The following is a 16552-nucleotide window of genomic DNA, read 5'->3' as shown; positions in this document are numbered from 1 at the left end:
GGTAAAAGTGCTTCTCAGTATTTAAGGGGTTAAAGTTAACTAAAAGATTAATCTATAACAACTTTCATATTTACAACTACCATCTAAATGTTTCTTCCACTCAACCAACTGTCATAATCATCATTTTATCCTACTTATTTATTTATTTATTTATTTTATTTATTTATTTTTTCTTTCTTTCTTGTTTGGATGTTACTCTGTCAGCCACAAACAGTCAAAATAGCCCAGTGTTTGTTGATTGTGCTTCATGTGACTGACTTATCCCTGCACCACCTTGGATTCTGAGTCATGTGGATGAGGTGTGAGGGTCTGCATGCTTGAAGGTTGCTACTCTACATGATGCTGTCTCTTAATTTCTCTATGCCTTCCACTCTCTTCTCAGTCTCTCCTGTGTTACGTAGCAGTTCAGTTGTGTTTTGGCAGTGTGCGCCATGAATTTCAGTTATCTTTTCTTTTATTTAAGTTATTCTTTTTCCATTTCCTGTGATACTTAGGAGTTCAGTTATATTTTAGCAGTATAGTCCATGAATTTAATTGTCGTTTTTTTTATTAAAGTTTTCTCTGTCTATAGTACAAACACAGTAGTAGCAGTAATAGTAACAACACTTCACACCCACAGTACAAGCGTAGCAGCAGCAGCAGCAGCAGCAACCACAACAACAATGGTATTCACGGAAGTAGCAGCAGCAACATTCGCGGCCCCTTCAATGCCAATCCTCTGTCCCGCTACGTGGAGCTGGTGCTGGTCACAGACAGGGCCGAGTATGAGAAGTACGGCCATGAGGAGGCAAAACTCTTTCACCGGTGCAAGGACATCGCCAATATTGTCAATGCGGTGAGTGGCCAGGACATTGTGTGAGATGGAAAACATCTAGTTATGCTATGAAATGTGTCTCCAGTTTTGTTCTTAATTGTTTCTAGTTAATACTCAGATACTTTATTTTTGTCACTATGTCCTTGTTGTACATTCCTGGATATGAAGTGGTGGGGCATCTCTGTCATGTCATAATTCAAATTAGTGGTTGTGTTGAAGTGTGGTGGTGTGTCTTCAGCTGTATCAGCCGCTCAACATCTTCATCGCCCTGGTCGGGGTGGAGGTATGGAAGGACGAGGACCAGGTGGAGATCTCCAAGGATGGGGACAAGACGCTCACTAACTTCCTAAACTATCGCAAAGTTCGACTCATACGTGACCACCCAAACGACAACGCCCAGCTGTTGACGTGAGTGTGTGTGTGTGTGTGTATAGCTGTTATGCTATAGCAGCTAATGCCATCATGCTTGAAGTCTTTTATAATATTATGTACTTTCTTGTCACTGACGATGGCTGCTGCTTTCTTCCTGGTATAGCGGGAAGCAGTTTGACGCAGGTGTGGTGGGCAAGGCGCTGAAGGGACCCATCTGCACCTACCAGTACTCTGGTGGCGTCAACATGGACCACAGTGACACGGTGGGCCTGGTGGCCACCACAGTTGCCCATGAGATGGGTCACAACTTTGGCATGGAGCACGACAATGAGGAGGAGTGCGAGTGTCCAGACAAGCGGTGCATCATGGCACCATCTTCGGGGTGAGCACTGCACCACTGTCACTCAGGAGTCACTCACAACTGACTCTTGGAATGTTATTGATGAAGACAGAATACATGAAACACAGTAACATGGATTTGGTCAGCCATTGTTTTGTGGTGAAGACTAGTGAGAATTAGCAACTCCATATCAACATGAAAAAAAAGCTGTAGAAGTTGTTGACATTTTGACGAGTATGAATGTTGTGTGTGTGTTTGTGATGCTTTGTCTGTGCCACCCCGTGTGGAATTTCTGGCCAAGTATATAGGTGAATAGATAGATGTAAAATGCAGAATAATGAACCTTAAAGCTATTATTGGATTCAGTATTCTTCAATAAGAGGCAAAAGACATTAGGAAGTAGTAATGCACCTCTTTGCTCTAGCACAGGACTGAACCACAACTCCTCCCTCACAGGTCTAACAGCCCTACACACTGGAGCAGCTGCAGCTACGAGTACCTGGCACTGTCCTTTGAGCGCTCCATGGACTACTGCCTGCGCAACAAACCCACCAGCCTGTTTGACTCCCCCGTGTGTGGCAACGGTTTTGTGGAGCCTGGGGAGCAGTGTGACTGTGGCCTGCCTGACTACTGCACCAACACCTGCTGCAATGCCACCACCTGCATGCTGTACCCCAACGCCACCTGTGCCACCGGCCACTGCTGCGACCTCCAGGTGGGTGCAAGTACAGCTGTGGGTGTGTCATAACTGTGCCATAAATGTTTGTCTCATTAAACAGAAAGTATTTAATATTTCTTATTACAGGTAATTCTCGATTTACGTGATAGATGCGTTCCAAGAGGCATCGCGTAAAACAAACTTGTAATTCTCATAAGAAACAATAGATAATAGGGGGGATGCGGGATGTGGTCCAAAAGAATTCACACAAAATACTCTATTTATTTAGCTAAATTAACATGTGTTTATTATTTACCATTCTAAATAGTAGAAGTGTATTTAAAGTAAAGGGAAAAGCAAGAAATGATAAGAGAAAGCAAAAAATAATAAGAGAAAACAGCAAAACAAAGAATACGTAAACACAACACTCACTGTGTCACTGCAATCACTACTCACACCACAGTCAGTCACCATCTTCCTCTGAGCTTTTCCACTTTATCAAAAATCCACCCACAGTATAAAAGTAAACACTATTAAAAAAATAAATGCAGGACACCAATGTCTTCACCCCTCACAAGCGCACGCCGTCGCTGTCCACTCTCTGGCGCGGTTTGAAATTGCGTCTGGCGCTCAGTTTGAAAATGCGGTTGGGCCAAATCATGTATAAGCAAACCGATTGTGCAAATTTAATTAATTATATTTTTTCGGTCGCGCATTAACAAAAACACGTAAATTAAACATGTGTAAATCAAGAGTTACCTGTATTATTGTTCTTGCTTTTTTTTCACTAATGTATTGATCTTTGACCATTATATTTGTGTATGTTTGTGTGAGAGAGAGAGAAAAATGTGTTCACAGTAGTAGCATTCTAGATTAATGCAAGAGAAGGCAATGATCTGCCAGTGTCACAACAAGAACAAAGTGAACAAGAACCCGTGCTCACTCTGCCCTCCACCTCCTCCCTTTCCCCCAGACGTGCCGCCCCAGGATGTCTGGGGTGGAGTGTCGATCGTCCGTCCACGAATGTGACCTGCCGGAGTACTGCAGCGGCGACTCCGAGTACTGCCCCAGCGACGTGTTCAAGGCTGACGGCCACCAGTGTCAGCACGGACAGGTCAGTGGCTCAGGGACCTTGGAATGCTGAGAGGAAGTATGTTGCCCAGATATCAATAACTGATGTTTGAGTTTATACCAAGGTGCTTAACAATGGCATGTCTGTCCACAGGCCTTTTGTCACGGTGGGATGTGCCGCACCCACGGGGAGCAGTGCAAGCTATTGTGGGGACCAACGGGGCAGAGTTCTGATGACCAGTGCTACCGCATGAACACTCAGGGCAGCCACAAGGGCAACTGTGGCTACAACTGGGTCAACGACACCTACTACCGCTGCAGCAGCGAGTAAGTCTGACTGCTGAGTCCATTTGATGTTTATCTTCAGAATGGAAACCCACTTGAGATTTATGGTATTTTATTGACCACAATGATACGTCTGTAAACTTAATGAGACAATGCAGTCTTTAGATCCAGCATTACATTTCATCATGATATATTGTCAAGTTACAGACAAGAAAAATGTTTACCATTGTGTGAGTGAGTACAAAAAGTACATAGTGTGTTGTGTGTGGCTCAGTGACATCAAGTGTGGGCTGCTGCACTGCATGCACCTCAATGAGCGGCTGGAGTTTGGCATGGAGAGCGTCAGCAAGGTTTCGCACAGCTTCCTGAAGGGCAAGGAGGGCGTCATCCCATGCCGCGTGGCACTGGTGGACATGGGCCTGGACATGGTGGACCCGGGCCTAGCTCCTGATGGCGCCAAGTGTGGAAAGGGCAAGGTCAGTGTGTGGGTGAGGCTAGGTCATGTCACTGCAGCAGCAACAGAGTCAGGAATGGATAGTGTAGGTTTTGTTCCTGGTGTGAGGTAGCAGCAATAGTTGTTCAAATAGATTAAAGGTCAGAAATTCTTATTACACACATTAGTAAGGCTCCTTAACACAGCTCCGTGGAGGAGTACATACAATTCTTCTATGTTTTCTTATATATGAACAGTGTGTGTATAAGCAAGTGAATGCATTACAGCAAGGACTGTCTGTGAGTATTAGTGTGCATTCTTTGTAGTTATAGCAATATCTCATAGAAAATATTACATGCAGATCACTCAGCTCTAACACATAGGTTATATCAAAGACCATTTGTTTGCAGTGTTTGTATCTTTATTTGTGTTGGAACAGATGTGCATCAACCAGCGCTGCATGGCTGTCGCTAATCTCCAGCTGGCAGCGTGTAACTGCCACGGCAATGGTGTCTGCAACAACAATGGTCACTGCCACTGTGACGTTGGGTATGCCCCGCCAGACTGCCTGTACCCTGGCCTGGGGGGCTCCCAAGACAGTGGGCCAGCATCCAACCCCCATGGTAGGTCACACTCCAGACCTGATTGCATTGTCTCTTCAGATCCTCTCCCTCTCTCCTTCCTCTGTGTCACTCCCTGTCACACACAGTGGCAGGGACACTCAGGATGCCCGCCACTGTCCTGGTGAGATGCTGCAGCTCCTGCCACCTGTCATACCTACTGATTTGTTTCTTCTTATTCCTGTGTTATGGTGTGCCATGGTTTTTATTGATATATTATGCATCCTCTCTCTCTCTCTCTCTCTCTCTCTCTCTCTCTCTCTCTCTCTCTCTCTCTCTCTCTCTTGCTTGTGCATCCCTGTTACCAATATATTTATTAGTTTTATGTCTCAGCTCCTCATTTTCAATTTATTTTGTCTCATTGTCAGTTCTATAAACTTTTAAATTATTTACATTTTTTGCTACAAGTAAAGAGTTTGCTCTTTTCATGCTCTCTTTTATTATTTGTGGTCAGACTTTTTTGCCTTTAATGGAATCTTTGAGACACACAAGTCAACACACCTCCTACTGAGGCTGAAATGATTCATGAGCCAGGACTTGATTGAAAACTTTCTATTCACCTACAGACAAAGTCTGTGACACAAAACATAGTTCTATGTACAGCTGCAGAAAGGAAGATTTGCACACTTGTCTCAGTCTTTGGAACATAGAGAGAACACCTTTGAAACACTGCCAGACCAATCATTAATGGATCTTTTAACAAAGTTTACAGTTCCGGGCAGCAGAGGCCAGTGCCATGTCACCTCACCACTTTCATCACCATCAGCTTATTTTTTGTAAGCATAAATCATTGGGGAAGGAAGTGTGGTGCCTACACTTTCCTTGTTGTACATTCCAAACACACAAAGCTGAGTGATGTCAAGGCATGCCAAAACAGTCATGCTAGAAAGTAAACCCAGGCACTGGCACAGAAAAGCTAGGACACAGAATACATGAAACCCTGAAAATAGTTACTTTCCCTCCAGAAACTGCAGGACCTTTGGGCACTGTTTACACACACACACACACACACACACACACACACACACACACACACACACACACGCACGCACGCACGCACGCATGCGCGTAGTGTAGTGGTTAGCACATTCGACTCACAATCGAGAGGGCCGGGTTCGAATCCTGGCGCGGCGAGGCAAATGGGCAAGCCTTTTAATGTGTAGCCCCTGTTCACCTAGCAGTAAATAGGTACAGGATGTAACTCGAGGGGTTGTGGCCTCGCTTTCCCGGTGTGTGGAGTGTGTTGTGGTCTCATTCCTACCCATAGATCGGTCTATGAGCTCTGAGCTCGCTTCGTAATGGGGAAGACTGGCTGGGTGACCAGCAGGCGACTGTGGTGGTGAATTACACACACACACACACACACACACACACACACACACACACACACACACACACACACACACACACACACACACACACACACACACACACACACACACACACTCTGCGGGGGAGCAATCCAACACTTGAATGGAACAGTGAGGTGCTCAGGTTCTGAATCCTGAGTTTATGAAGTGATAATGTACACAGCATGAGAGACATAGAAAAACAAACCAGAAAAAAATGAATTAATAGAAGAGTGAAAATACTGAATGTAAGGCTTATCCCTTCTAAGCAGCAATGTCTGGCTATGTATAAATAGATAGATAGATAGATAGAAATAGCAATGTTTAGTCAAGTGTTCCAATGTTGCCTTCTTCTGCTGTACATGTCAATGATACAGAAACTAGTCAGTTCCAAACTGAGTGGTCAAGAGTTGAGGACTGTTGACTGGTGACTCACAGTGACTTGTGTTACTCTTGTCTTGCTTCACTGAATGATATACTTTGAAAGTAGAAACCTATTATAAATGCCTCTTAGAGTTGAGACATTTAAAGAGCTAGTATTACTTGTTATTATTATTATCATTATTATTATTATTATTATTATTATTATTATTATTATTATTATTATCATTATCATTATTCTTATTCTTATTATTACTGTGTGTGTTTGTTGTGTGTTGGTGTGTTGTGTCGTTGGGGCAGTGTAGGCAAGGTAGTGTTGAGCCAGTCCTCAGGAGGTGTACTGTGAGCAGGCCTTCCATGAAATAATAATGAATTAGTACTTCCTCTCTTTTCAGCAACTAACACATTCGTTTTAGGAATGTTTGTGTTCTTCCTGGGCATCGTGCCGGCGGTGATGATGCTGTTTGGCCTCATCTACTATGCCCGGGGGAACCTGCAGTTGTGGTGGAAGACCAAGGGCCGGCCTGCCACCTCAAAGTGAGTGCCTCTCTTGTCTGTCCCATTCTGAGGGGCAGGTTTTGTTAATTAAAATCATTACCAAGTGAAATACTGTAAAGACAACACAACACTAACCATGCCTGTCCTTATTACAGACTGTCACACGTGGAGACCAACAACAAGGCTGCTGCTCCCTCTGCTCCGCCCATGGAGGTTGGCGTGGTGGGCTGGTCGGTGGACCTGGCTATGCCGCAGTCCATACCCACCCCTCGCTCCCCCACACCTCCCTCCTCCCAGGGGTCCAAGAGCAACAGTCCCCTGCTCAATGGCCATGCTGCTGCCATCTCTAATAGATTACTGGTTGATAAGCCAAGCTCCCCATCAGGCAACATTCCTGTGAAATATGGCTTTACAATATCTCCGCGTACAGAAACCTCCAATGGAGTGAGTGGGGAGCCTGTCCCTGCCATTCCCCCTCCTCCCCCAGCCAACACATCCTCCCCTGCTCATGTCCCACCCACAAACACTGCCAATGGACAGGCCTTTGGGTTTAAAGTCAAGCCACTGCCAGGAGCCAAGATGAGCATAAGTGGCCCTAGCCTCCAGGGGTCCACCAACCCAGCCATTGCCAGCCACATGCCAGCCAGGATAGCCCCACCACCACCATCAGCAGCACAGCAGACCAACACCTTTGCTGGGTCTCCCTCTGGCCGTCCCACCCCGCTGCCCCCCGTGGCCGTGGTCTCTCCCTCCCGCCGGCCACCCAACCTGGCCGTCCGCCCTCTTTCCGTGCCCGACGCAGCATCGCTTATCACGCAGGCTGGCAAGCAAGGCAGCCAGGCCGAGGTGGTCTCTGAGGTGAAGCGGCCAGAAGGAGAGAAGCCATCGACAGTGGCCAGGATTGCCTCCTTCCTCACCAAGAAAGACAAGCCTGGCTCTGAAGCCTCTGAGGCTGACATAGAGGCAGGCCACTGCAACACACTGCCCAGGAAGGCTGCCAAGATCAAGAGAGAGAGTCTTGTCCAGATGGAAATCTCTGCACCGATGGAGCTCCAGGCCACTGAACTCCCCGCTAACCTGGTGCCGGTGAGGTCAGCACCCAGTCCCCCAGCAGGCAGTATGAAGCCAGGCCAGGACAGAGTGTCCCCAGAGGAGAATACTAAGCCCGCCAAGGTGTCGTGGGCCCCATCTGTTCCCCGGGACAAGGTTCCAGCCCCAGCGGACTCTCGTTCCAAGGGGAAAGCAGCCCTGTCCCCTGTGGCCAGGGTTCAGGGTGAGGGCAAGGCTGAGCTGCAGCGGATGGCCAGTGTGCGGGAGCCTCCTGTAACGATTCGTCCGACCATTCCCAAGTTTGGATCGATGCGTGCTCCCCGCCCCAAGAGCCTGCCTCCCACTCGCCCCTCAGAGCCGCCCCCACGCCCCCCACTGCCCATGATCCCCGGCACACCTGATTCAGAGTGTTACTACGATGACTGCCTCAATGTACAGGACGGTGCTGCTCCTCTGGTCAGCGCTGATGAGGACGGCTCCCCCACCGAGAACATTTATGCTACCATTGATGACCAGACGCCGGAGGACAGTGACTCCCCCTTGCAGGAGGTGACTTATGCAGCACCTGAAGAGACAAAGAAGGAAAAGAAATCCATATTTTCCTTCCTCTACAACAAACCTAAGAAGAAATTGAGCAAGGACAAAGGCTCTCTGGAAGACGACCTTTCCTCGGAGCCGGTGTACACCAATTTGGTGGAACTCCCGCCGGAGAGTGAAGCAAAGACAGAGGATGGGGAAACCTCCTCAGCCAGCAGTGCCTCAGCCTCAACCAGCCCACCCAGCGGCATTGGCGGCCACAGGACCAGCACCGGCAGCTCGGAAGATGGCGGGTTGCTCTCAGAGATTGTGACGGAACTCTCCTGCCGAGATGCAGACTTTGTGAGTGCCCTAGCCAAGAAGAGGAAGAAGAGTGCTGTGAAAAGTGCCAGTGTGGAAGCCAAGGGTAGCAGCCCCACCAAGGGCAAACCATCACTGCCTTCCATCACCAGTGAAGGAAATTTGTCTGGCATCAAGACCAGCAGTGGCAGCAGCAACATGAGTAAGAGTACCTCTGAGCCGTGGGGGGCAGGCATGGTGGGGAAGGTAGCTGCTGGTAAAGTTTCACTCACCAGTCCTTCTTCCCCTTTGGCAACTGCTACTAGTGGAAAGAAACCAACCTCCAGCTCTGAGCCTCGTGGCGTCCTTAACTATGTCAATATAGCAAAGTCCAAGGTCTCTGAGCCTGCCTCCCCCTCCCCCTCCCCAGTACCTGCTCCAGTTCCTGGCTCAGCTGTCAGGTCATCCTCAAGCTCACACAAACTGAAGGAAAACAAAACCACCACTCCAAGTCCTGTTCCAATCACCACATCCTCCAACACCACCACCCCCATGACACTTGCTGCCTCACTGGCTGCTGTAAGGGCAGCTGGTGCAGCAGCAGGAGAGGCAGCAGCTGTAGCTAACATGGCAGGTAACAAGAAAGAGAGCCAATCTGCTGCACCAAAATCCAGTTTCTTACATAATAGACCAACAACTCAGCCTCCAGTGAGTATTTCCAGCCCAACCTCCACCACCTCCTTCCCTCCTCCCTCCTCTCCCACTGCCACTGCCACCACCACTGCTGCCGGTCCAACAAGTGTACAAACAGTTCCCTCTAGCAGCATTGCTCCAGCATTCCGGCCTGGCAGGCCTGCCTTTCCCAGACAAGATTGTGTTCCCTCCTGACAAGGTCCTCTCAGAGGCCCAGCCAAACAATAAAAAGATGCCCACTGAGAAGGCTGCCTCCAAAGGGCAGCGAGATGCTGGAGGAGGCAAGGGAGTCATCACCTCTCCCACCAGAGGCAGTAGTTCCAGCACCTCACGAGGCAGAGGCACCTCCCCTCCTGCTAAAGTTACCTCACCCGTCTCCAAGCCAGGGAGTGCTGGTGTTGCCTCCAGAGGCCCCACACCATTGCGGAACACCACATCCAGCAGGACCAACAGTGCCGGGGGAAGTGGAATGGCCGAGAGGAGTCGAAGTGCCACACCCCAGTCAGGCGGGAGAAGACAGACGCCACCAGGGGGAAGCAAAGGAGATGTCAAATCTGCCCCAAAGGCCACCGACAAATCAGGCACCAAGGCAGCAGAGAAGGCACCCGTTAAGGCTGTGGCCAAAACTGCCGATAAGTCAGCTGATAAGCCAGCCCCCAAGCGATTAGGAGGCAAGTCAGCGCCGGCTGGAACTCGGCCCGGGGCATCAGTGGAGCACAGCAGCGGCACCAGGCCGGTGAGGACCAGCAACTCACTCGTGGCATCAATGCAGCAGAAGTTTGAAAAGAAGGAGTCTGAGGCGCAGGACACCAAGCCACTAGGGAAGGGTGGACCATCCTCAGCCAGGAAGAGTATGGAGGTGAAGCCTGCCGTGGCACCCAAGCCTAAGTAGAGTGAGGAGGCGTGGCCCATCATGAAGGATTGAAGATTTGCCTGAATAGTAAGAGTGACATCTTACTGTGCATAATATACTCAACAAGTGGAGCTACAGTTAGTGTTGTTGTTAAGGACAAGACCTGAAGTATGGACTTCATGCAGGTCTGAGTGAGGCAGGACAAACTGTGATATGTGGATGAGTGTGCTCATGGCCTCCACCTCCACTTTCTCCACCTCACCACTCACTCTCTCACCCTCTCCCTCTTTCCCCCTCCCCTCCTTGGACCTCACCACTGCAGCTCACATTTCATGCCTTCAAAGTTTCAAAAAAGACTTATAAGCAAGTCTTTGTCAATTTATTATACTCTGCAAACCAAAGATATTTGTTATAATTTTAAACAGTATTAAATTGTTTGTTCTATTATGGTTGCATTGTACTGTTAGGACTTGCTGTGTTGGTGGTCCTGTCCCTCCCTAGTCCGGAGGGCGGCCTCATCCCCCACCATTGTTGCCGACGCATTTGTTTTGTACTTACGCATTAATGCCAGACTTGGGGTCAGTCTGTACACTTTGTTTGAAAACATCACTTTATGCTGTCTGTTGTTAGGGTAGAACTTTGACTATTTTTTTACATAAAATTACTCATAATCTCCTTTTTTATATACAGTGTTATGATGCAACTAACAAAATTTCATGATGGTCATTTTTGTTTGTCAGACCTGAGAAGGAAGTGCACTCATAGTACAGCACAGAAAAAAATTCTTGCGAAATAAACATGAAAACTTATCTTGGAAAAGTAAAATTCTTACATGTAATTTTTTTATGTTCCAATGAAATGCTGTAAGCTCCTAATCAGTTTGGCTCAGTATGTGATTGACCCCATGTCTGATTTCAGCATTTTCATTTATCACTGATGGTGCTTGAATTTCACTATGTGTTAAGATGTTGATACAGAAAGTGACAAAAGGTGTGCTGATGTTTTCAGATGCACTGCTTAGGGATCAATGTAGAAGGAAGTTTTCACCTCCTTGAGTTACAGAAATGGCATATTGATTCATCATAGCTTTTTTTCTCTAGTTTTAGTACATATGTAAATTTAGTTTGTTGTCTTTGTATCATCAGACACCCTGCCAGCCATTCCTCCCAGAGTGTTTGGCTCGCGTGTTTCCCAAGCCGTTGTACCTTTGTGTCAGTCAGGACCAATACTTTCCTCTGCATTTAGGACCAGCAGGTTACATATTTATATATATTTTGATAGACACTCACCCATGACTTACACATGGACAGACAGACAGTCATACAGATTGATAGACACACAGGCCATCTTTGTCTCCTCCAGTGATGATGATCTTGAGGGGGGTATTACTTCATTTCACCAGTCTCACTCTCCAGCAGTCTGTGTATTGCATCAGTACTTAAGTGTCTGTGTCTCAGCCTCCCCGGCCTCACCACAAGTGTCAGGAGGATCTTGAGTGATGCAGTGTGGGGAATGTCAGACTGGTTGCTCTGATGCTGCCAGAAGGTTGTCGTGTCATCACATGGTGGGTGTCCTTGTAGTGTGTCCTCGGGTGTAGCTGTAAACACTGTCCATGTAGGAGAGTCACTGTTCACCATCTCTGTTGTATACCACCTGCTAGTATCTGTCTCTGTTTTGCCCCACATTTCACCCTCATCAACTCATTTTTGTTTCCACAGGTGCAGTGTAATGGAGTGCAGTGTGTATCATTGTGCTTACAGATGAAGGTGTGAAGGCTAGGGCTGGGCATCACTGAGTTCAGGTGGATATGCCAAGGTAACTTATTGGTAAATTTTTTTTTGGTGTGCAGGTCACTGCAGCAATTTTAAAATCTGAAATTATTCAAATTTTTTGGAAAATGAGTGTGTGATTGAGGAGAGTGATTCATAACTCAGCAAAGGAATTGACAAATTTAATTCTTCCTTGGGTCCCGAGTCTAGTCCTTGTATGAGCCCAGGGAAGTGAACAAGGCATGCATACATGTATTTTTCCACCATATATGCATTTATATTTTTCAACATAAACATTTAGCCAGTCACTGGGTGTGAGTTCTGATTTCTTGTAGAGAGGTTTTATTACTGTTGGCATCACTGTAGACTTCAGTTTTATTCTGTATTTCTTCTACTGAAATCTCAGGTGTCTTAGAAGTTTATGAAGACAGGTTTCTTATTCCTCATGAGTGAAAGTGTGTGTGTATCAGACACAGTTGATAGCAGAGCACAGCACAGTGCTTAGTGAGCTGGCTGGGTTGTGGGATGTGGGACTAGTTGGTTCACAGGACAGATTATGTACAAGCTCAGCCCACCAGGAACTCACTTCTGCCACCGGACAGGTCACATTAGGAGATAGTGGTGACAGATGTCATCATACCTGAGTCACCAGGTCAAGATAGATGACCATGCAGGACTCAGCACCAGAATGGCTGAGTGGAGCACTGGGGAATGTTAATGAAAGCCTTTCTGTAAGGTTTCCTGAAGCATTTGGGTTTTTCCTTTGAAGAGATGAGAGAGCACTGTCTTATAGAAAGTGTTGTTAAGGGCTCCTTTGTAGGAGTTAGCAGAAGTGTTGTAAAAATGCTAGAAAAGATAAAGGAAGTGATGTTGCAGTTATACCTTGACAGCTGTGAAGGCTTTGGTGTCACTTCTCTGAAGGTTAAATGTGTAAAGAGTTAAATGTACCTCTTGTATTGTGTTGTTAGTACTGGAAATTGTTAAGAAAAGTACAGTTGAAGGAACTGAAAACTGACAAAACAAATTTTCTATAAATGTGAAGAAAAATGCTAGATTTGGAGTGATTTCACTAAAGTCATTATGGAATTTCCATTACCTCCATTTTTTGTGCTGCAGGGAGCGCCGAGTATTGTGGTGCAGTGTGAACACTGAACACGTATCATATATTGTAGACTCACTTGGGTCACGGAAACTATGACTAATTTCTTATTTACATATGAAATCAAAATACTAATGGAACACAGCTTTGACAGATTGCTCTCCTTAACTGCTCACAATCTCTGCTGTGGGAACACTTGCATCAGCATGTTCATGGAAAGCTGTCCTGCTCCACAACTTGCTTCCAAGTGGTGTAAGTTCTCCACCAAGGTTATCTCGCTCTGTGTTTTCTGCTGGTCTGCTGGTTTTCTGGCGCTCCATTGCTGGGCCTCAAGATGCACTGCCTGACATTAGTCAGCTGGTCCAGTATGTACAGATATCTTTCTCTCTTCACATAAACTTCTGCCTTGCTGGATGGATACAGGGATGTGCAGGGAATATTCTCTGGCCACCATGGTTGGCTCAACACCACACATATCGAATGGGTGTCTGCAACCACCCTTGTCCTCTCCTTCTCCTACTCAAACTGGAAAAGTAAAAGTGGGTCAGCTTAACTCTGAAATCCCTCAAACAGGGCATGAGGTTCTGTAAGGTATGTTTTGTGCAGCATTGCAGCTCCCCTCTCTCCTTGGCTGGGTGGCGTGCAGACCACTCACTGCCAGCCAGAGTTGGGGCTTCAGGGTCATCTGTAAACTGGTGGTTAAGTTTTTACAGTTTGAGAAAAGAGGACTTCAGTAAACGAAAGGAATGTTGTTGCTGAGTATCCTCATCTGCCTCAATATAAAAAGATAGTTTTATCACCGTGCACTTTGCACTGTTAAAAAATTGAATGATTAGATATATATTTTCCTAATATTATGTTGTTGTTGATCAAATTGGATGTTAAGCTTGGTAAATTCCTTTCCCATGTCCTTTCCCAACTCTACACATGACCAATTCTTGTTCTCTTCATGGCCATGCTTGATAAAGTGCTACATTTGTGTTAGACAGCACTGTGGTGTTCACATTTCCTGAAGGTGAACAACACAAGTGGGTGGCCGGATCAGGCATTTGTCTCACGTGGGCATTAAGACTGAGTGGCAATGGGCATTGGCTTGAGTTACAATCCATCTCCCCAGAATTGTTATTGTGTGAAAAAATATCAACAGCTTCACAAACATTACTATATCATGTTGCAGCTTTGTACATAGTGTGTGTGTGCATGACAGAGAGAATGTATGAAGGTGTGTATGAGTGTGCGTATTGAATGTAAACATGTTAGTACTACAGATCACATGCATTATAGCAGTGAGGGCCCGGACACTGCTTCAGATGACAAAAAAAAGAAAAGACCTTATTACTTATTAAAGAACAAAACACAACCTGAGCTTCTGCACCACCAGATAGATACTAATGTTATTCCAAATACCCAAGAAACTGAGCAATCCATTGAAACGGAGAAGTAAAGGTTTATTGAGTCAGGGGTGTTTATGCCCTTCCTTCTTACAATCAAAATGCATACATTCATAGAAGAATTTAGCTTTTTTATAAATGCTGAGTGCCAGGGAGTGACATTATGCTAAACGCTGGTGTGGTGGCTGCTGGTGGAAGCTGTCCCAGGATGTTTATGTGGCTTCCCTTTGCCAAGCCAAGAGTGATATTATGGAGGAGACAAGGCAACACCCATCACACCAACAGTTTTTTGTATGCTATTTATTAAAGTGATTGTATTATAAACTAGAATAAAAAGAGCATTTTGTATAAAAGACTGTTTTCTATTGAAAGCCTCAGCATGATAGCGTGTGTGTGGACAAAGGACAAAAGGTGAGAAAGAAACAGAACTCAGAATAAAGCAGGAGTGATTGTTCTCATAATATTCCAAGAACACACTCCTGCCTGCCTTAGTCTGAATATCTTGCCACCTTTCACTTTTTGTGATGTACTTTTGAGATGTGAAAGAGCCAGGAAGAGGAGAAGGAAAGGAGCAAGTGGTAAATTATCTAATAGTACATGACATTATTGCAGTTCCTTTCTCATTACTCACAGGCAGCAAGCAGAGAGAGAGGCAGTGAGTGTCCTGGTGCATTCAACACAGAGAAGAAAAGTGTGACTAAAATATTCCACACCTACTACAGAGGAGAGAAAAGCTAATAGGAACATGATAAGGCTATGAAAAGGTACAGACCCCTGTGTTCTGTAGATATACTAATGGTAGTGGGAAGTAATGTAGAAATGGTGTGATAGTTTGTAGATGCATGTAGGGTGTGTTTGGGAGTACTACTAGTGGTTAGGAGAACACGTTTAAAGGGTTGTCATGTTTCAAAGAGCCACTGAAGTATGTTGTTAAAAGGTAGTAGTGAGAGAGGGAAGAACATCTCTCTCACGAGCCTTGATGAGCTGCAGTACAAGTATAGCTTACTAAATCAAGTCCATTGACAAATTAGAAAGGAATCTGGGTGAGGTATTAGTGGCAAAGTGGATTACACGTCTTTATATTATACAATCTTATTTTATTATTTTTTTTCTTCTTAAGTATTCAATGTGTAGGTATATGTTAACTTTTATTTTATTTATTTATTTATTTGTTTATCATTATTTATTGATTTATTATTTTTTTTCACTTAGGAACATGAAATCAAAGCAATCTGATTAAGCACAGCCATCATTTCAATTAGTTGTATATGTAAAATAAGATCACACACTTCAGGTTGATGAGTCAGGGTGTGGAGGGAGGTGCTGCTCTGATAACCCAGTCGTCCTTCATGGAACACGCTGAACATTTTTTTTTTTTTTTTTTTTCGCTTATGAGTATGTGTATTACTCTTCTTTTTCCTCCTCCTGTACTTACATCGGTGGTACGTGTACATATACTACTTGCTCACCTTCCTTTTTCCTCCCTCACTCTTTTTTATCCTTTTCTTTCCTAGCTTTTATCTCCCCGGCGTTGCTAACCACGTGGCAATGAGGATGCGTGCGTTGACCGTACCAGATAAGAGTAAGCTGCATCTGGAGCAAAGGTCAAGGATACGGAAATTTCACCAGTAGGAAATTTTGTTATGGTATCTCTACTTTGGAGGGAAAATAGGCAGTGATTGTACACGTGGATTAGATGAGATTTGCATGCTATTCACTCAAGGACGAGTAGGCCTATACAGTCAAAGGACTTAGAGAAGAGATGTATATTTATGTGGCCTTGCTCTTCACATTATACACTAACATCACCTTACGCAACATCGTGATTGGTACATTAATTGGTGTCATGAAGAACATAGAATGATGTAATATATATTTCTAAGCTTTTGCGTTACTGAGAATATATACATAATTTATAGATGATGAGTCTATATATGCACTAAGGAAAACTAGGCATTATTTTCTTTCTCCGTGAGTGCTATAGTAATTAATCTTTCATCCTTCATTCACTCATTCTTTTAACTCACCTAGCGTACACTAACTCTCACAATTATAAAGGT

General features: G+C 45.4%; 1 protein-coding gene across 1 annotated transcript in view; it reads left to right on the top strand.

Moving 5' to 3' along the window:
- The window catches only part of LOC123509942 (mucin-5AC-like), a 113336-nt gene extending 98491 nt beyond the window's left edge, over positions 1 to 14845 (top strand). The window contains 11 exon segments of the mRNA XM_045264584.1: positions 620 to 835; positions 1053 to 1222; positions 1350 to 1568; positions 1983 to 2241; positions 3158 to 3298; positions 3410 to 3582; positions 3815 to 4016; positions 4413 to 4596; positions 6719 to 6860; positions 6977 to 9547; positions 9549 to 14845. Of these exon segments, the coding sequence (XP_045120519.1) occupies positions 620 to 835; positions 1053 to 1222; positions 1350 to 1568; positions 1983 to 2241; positions 3158 to 3298; positions 3410 to 3582; positions 3815 to 4016; positions 4413 to 4596; positions 6719 to 6860; positions 6977 to 9547; positions 9549 to 10272 (5001 nt within the window). The 3' untranslated portion in view covers positions 10273 to 14845.
- Positions 14846 to 16552: the final 1707 nt, after the last annotated feature.

Source organism: Portunus trituberculatus, chromosome 27 (assembly GCF_017591435.1).
Source record: "Portunus trituberculatus isolate SZX2019 chromosome 27, ASM1759143v1, whole genome shotgun sequence".
Classification (NCBI taxonomy): Eukaryota; Metazoa; Arthropoda; class Malacostraca; order Decapoda; family Portunidae; genus Portunus; species Portunus trituberculatus.
This window is presented reverse-complemented; position numbering and strand designations above follow the sequence as displayed.